Source organism: Octopus bimaculoides, chromosome 13, assembly GCF_001194135.2.
Source record: "Octopus bimaculoides isolate UCB-OBI-ISO-001 chromosome 13, ASM119413v2, whole genome shotgun sequence".
NCBI classification, from domain to species: domain Eukaryota; kingdom Metazoa; phylum Mollusca; class Cephalopoda; order Octopoda; family Octopodidae; genus Octopus; species Octopus bimaculoides.
The window spans coordinates 53,529,518-53,532,956 of NC_068993.1; the positions used below are offsets into that span (position 1 = coordinate 53,529,518).

General features: G+C 34.3%; 1 protein-coding gene across 1 annotated transcript in view; it reads left to right on the forward strand.

The window, feature by feature from the left end:
• Positions 1-3,439, forward strand: part of LOC106867559 (motile sperm domain-containing protein 2) — a 71,221-nt gene that overhangs the window by 61,152 nt on the left and 6,630 nt on the right. The window contains exons 11-13 of the mRNA XM_052972259.1: positions 1,538-1,608; positions 2,412-2,511; positions 3,076-3,172. Of these exons, the coding sequence (XP_052828219.1) occupies positions 1,538-1,608; positions 2,412-2,511; positions 3,076-3,172 (268 nt within the window). The remainder of the gene's footprint in view (positions 1-1,537; positions 1,609-2,411; positions 2,512-3,075; positions 3,173-3,439) is intronic.

Below are 3,439 nucleotides of genomic sequence, written 5' to 3' on the forward strand. Positions count from 1 at the left end.
TATATATATATATATATATATATATATATATATATATATGAAATAAACATGTATCATTACCATTATTAATGATATTATTAATAAGGTAATAATAAAGTGGCCAGCAAGTTCACACCCTTACAGGCACAATATAAGGCAAATTTAGACAGAGTAGGGTATATAATATCACTTGTTAAAATCAGAGCCAAGGCTCGAAGACCACCAGAAACTCACAATAATGATACACATGAGCAATGCATGCACGCACATGCAGAGAGAGAGAGAGAGAGAGCGCGAGAGTGTGTCTCAATAGGTTTCTTTATATATGCAATATATATACTCGTTAGTCTTCGTTTGAATTAATATTCGTGTTGTTACTAATTATTATTTTGGTGTGTTGGTGTATTATATTTTTCATTGTTGTTGTAATTGAATGGTTGTTAATTACTAATAGTATTGCTCCTGTAACGTTTCTTGTTAGTGTTCTTGTCCTTCTGTTTTCTATATATATGTATGTGTATACACACACACACACACACACACACACATATACACACACACACACACGCACACACACAGATATATCTGTATGCATGTAAATATTTAAATATATAGGTGTGTATATAAATATTTATATAATGAGCATAAATGTAGCTATTAGTTTTGCGTTCAGTCCCATTCTACGGCAAGTGTCTTCTGCTATGACACTGGGCTGGCCAAAGCATGCGTGTGTGTGTGTGTGTGTGTGTGTATGTGTGTGTGTGTGCATTCTCATCTTGTCATTGCACTACAATTGTAAAGGAGGTCACAAGTAGTGTTCTTCATGTTTAGTCAGGGCGAGATGTTACTTCTCTTGGAAACAGGTGAGGGTTGGCACGAGGGGGGGGGGCTTCTGGCCATAGAAAATCTGCTTCAACAAATTTCGTCTGACCCATGCAAACATGGGAAAATGAATGTCAAAATGATGATGACGATGATGTAAATATAATATATATACATACATATATATTATATACAAATGTAAATAATATATGTACACACACATGTTTAATCCTGCCTTGCTTACTATAAATATATTCATACATATAAATGTATATATTTGTGTATACACACACCCACACACACAATTATATACATATATATGTATATATTTGCGTATATACACACACACACACAATACATAGTCTGTCTGGCATTCGCCATGATAGATCACTAGCCACTAAACCTTTTCTATTTTCTCTCTCCCTGTTTGTTTCTGTGTTCCTTTCTGTCGAAGAGCATAGGCTCGAAACATAAAAGACTTTCTCACTTCCTGAGTGTTAGACTAATACATCTGTTTGTTGTTTACACACCCGTCTTCATCGTTTGTTTTTTTGTAAATTCTCACTATATGTTTGTATATATATATATATATATATTTATATATATATATATATATATATATATATACATACATACACAGTAATACTATCCATAAAATATTGATGTCGCTATAATAATAATAATAATAATAATAATTAATTGTTTTGTTATAATCATTTGTTTTAATCACTTTCAGGCTCTAAGTTCTTTAGAAAAGAAATTTCAAAACAAAGACAATTGTTTTCAAACTCGTCTTTTGTCAATCAGGTGAGACACTTTCCTATTCATTTTGTTATAAATGAAGAAATGAAATTTTCTGCTTATTCACTTTTGTTGATGGTCATCACATCCCTGCTAATGACACATCTAACATACTACGGCCTCTCTATGCTTTGTAGTCAGTAACTGTTTTATTTAAGTCTTTTTAGTGTCCAGTCTTTAGTCATGTATGAGCTACTTTCAGTTTCAGTTGGCCCTATCCAATAACAAGGCTTTGATTAGCCCTAGACTGTAATAGAAGACACTTGCCCAAGGTGCCATGCAGTAGGACTGAACTCGGAACGATGTGGTTGGGAAGCAAACTCCTTACCACACAGCCATGTCTGTACCTATCTAGAACTTCTTTCCACTGTCAGAGAACCAAGTTCAATTTGGGACAAAACCATTTTATTTCACTTATGCCAATAGCTCTCAACTGTAGTCATTGGTCAGTTCTGGTGTGTGTTAGTGTTCTTACATCCACATGCTGTTTGACCCTCAACCTACTTCATGAACGCAAAACTGTTAGTGATGATATAACTGCCCTTTCAAGTAGTGCAGGGTCCCTTTATTGGGTATGTATTCTTATTCGATGAATAACACAGGGATTGAACTCAGAGACAGGAGATTCGGCTGAGTAGGTAAATTTTCCATATCATTTATTTTGAGTTAAGTTACATGTCCTGTCTCTCCTTACCACAGTGACCATTGCTTTGCAACCATGTTACTTAGTATTGTTTTAATAATTATCAGTATCTGGTGGATTATTAGATTAATGGATTAATAAGAATTATGTATTTTTTTATTCATAGGCCTGCTGATGAATTGTGTTTTCAACTGGATGAGAATGTGAAAGAGATTTATAGCACTATCAGCCTTTCAAACACATTAACAAACCCTATTGCGTACAAGGTATGTATGTACGTGTGTAATCTATATACTGAAAATCTCTTTTTATAATTTGTAATATTAAATCCAATTAGGGTGGTGAGTTGGCACAATTGTTAGCATCTCAGGCAAAATGCTCAACAGTATTTCATCTGTCTTTTCAAATTCCACCAAGGTCAGCTTCACCTTTCATCCTTTTGGGGGTCAATAAAATAAGTACCAGTTACGCACTGGGGTTGATGTAATTGACTTTCCCCCTTCCCCCAAAAAATTTGGCTTTTTGCCAGAATCTGAAACCAGTATTAAATCCAATTGATTGGTATCATATATGCTATTTATCTGATGGTATGATATGAATAAATAAAATTTTCTTATTCAGTTTTGTTGAGGGTCATTACATCCCTTCTAACAAGATATCTGACTTACTACGACCTGTATGTTTTGTATTTAACAACTGTTTCATTAAAACTCTCTTGATATCAGCTCTTTAGTAATGCACACCTGATATTTAAGGATATTTTTAAAATAGCTTATTTGATGCATTTTGTTGGAATATTTACTTATTTATTTAATTATTTCTGATTTCAGGTGAAAACAACATCTCCAGAGAAGTTTCGAGTACGGCCCAGCGGTGGTGTGGTCAGACCTGGCTCTCCTGTTACGGTCAATGTTCATATTCAGCCAGGTTTGTAACATTTACATATGATCTTAATAACAGGGTTGGTCAAATGACAAGAGCCTATGCCCTTCACAGGCCCTCGGAGACTGGTGGTGGTGGTGGGGGCGGTCAGTACTGTTTAGGTTTGAACATCCTTAACTCTTACTCTATCAAATGTAATGCTTATTTATTTGTGTTGTTTTGAATTAATCGTACATCATCTTGTAGCTTTGAGATTTTGATGATGTAATTGTTTATTTTTAGAATGACATTGTAGCATGGGTGTGAGAAGTG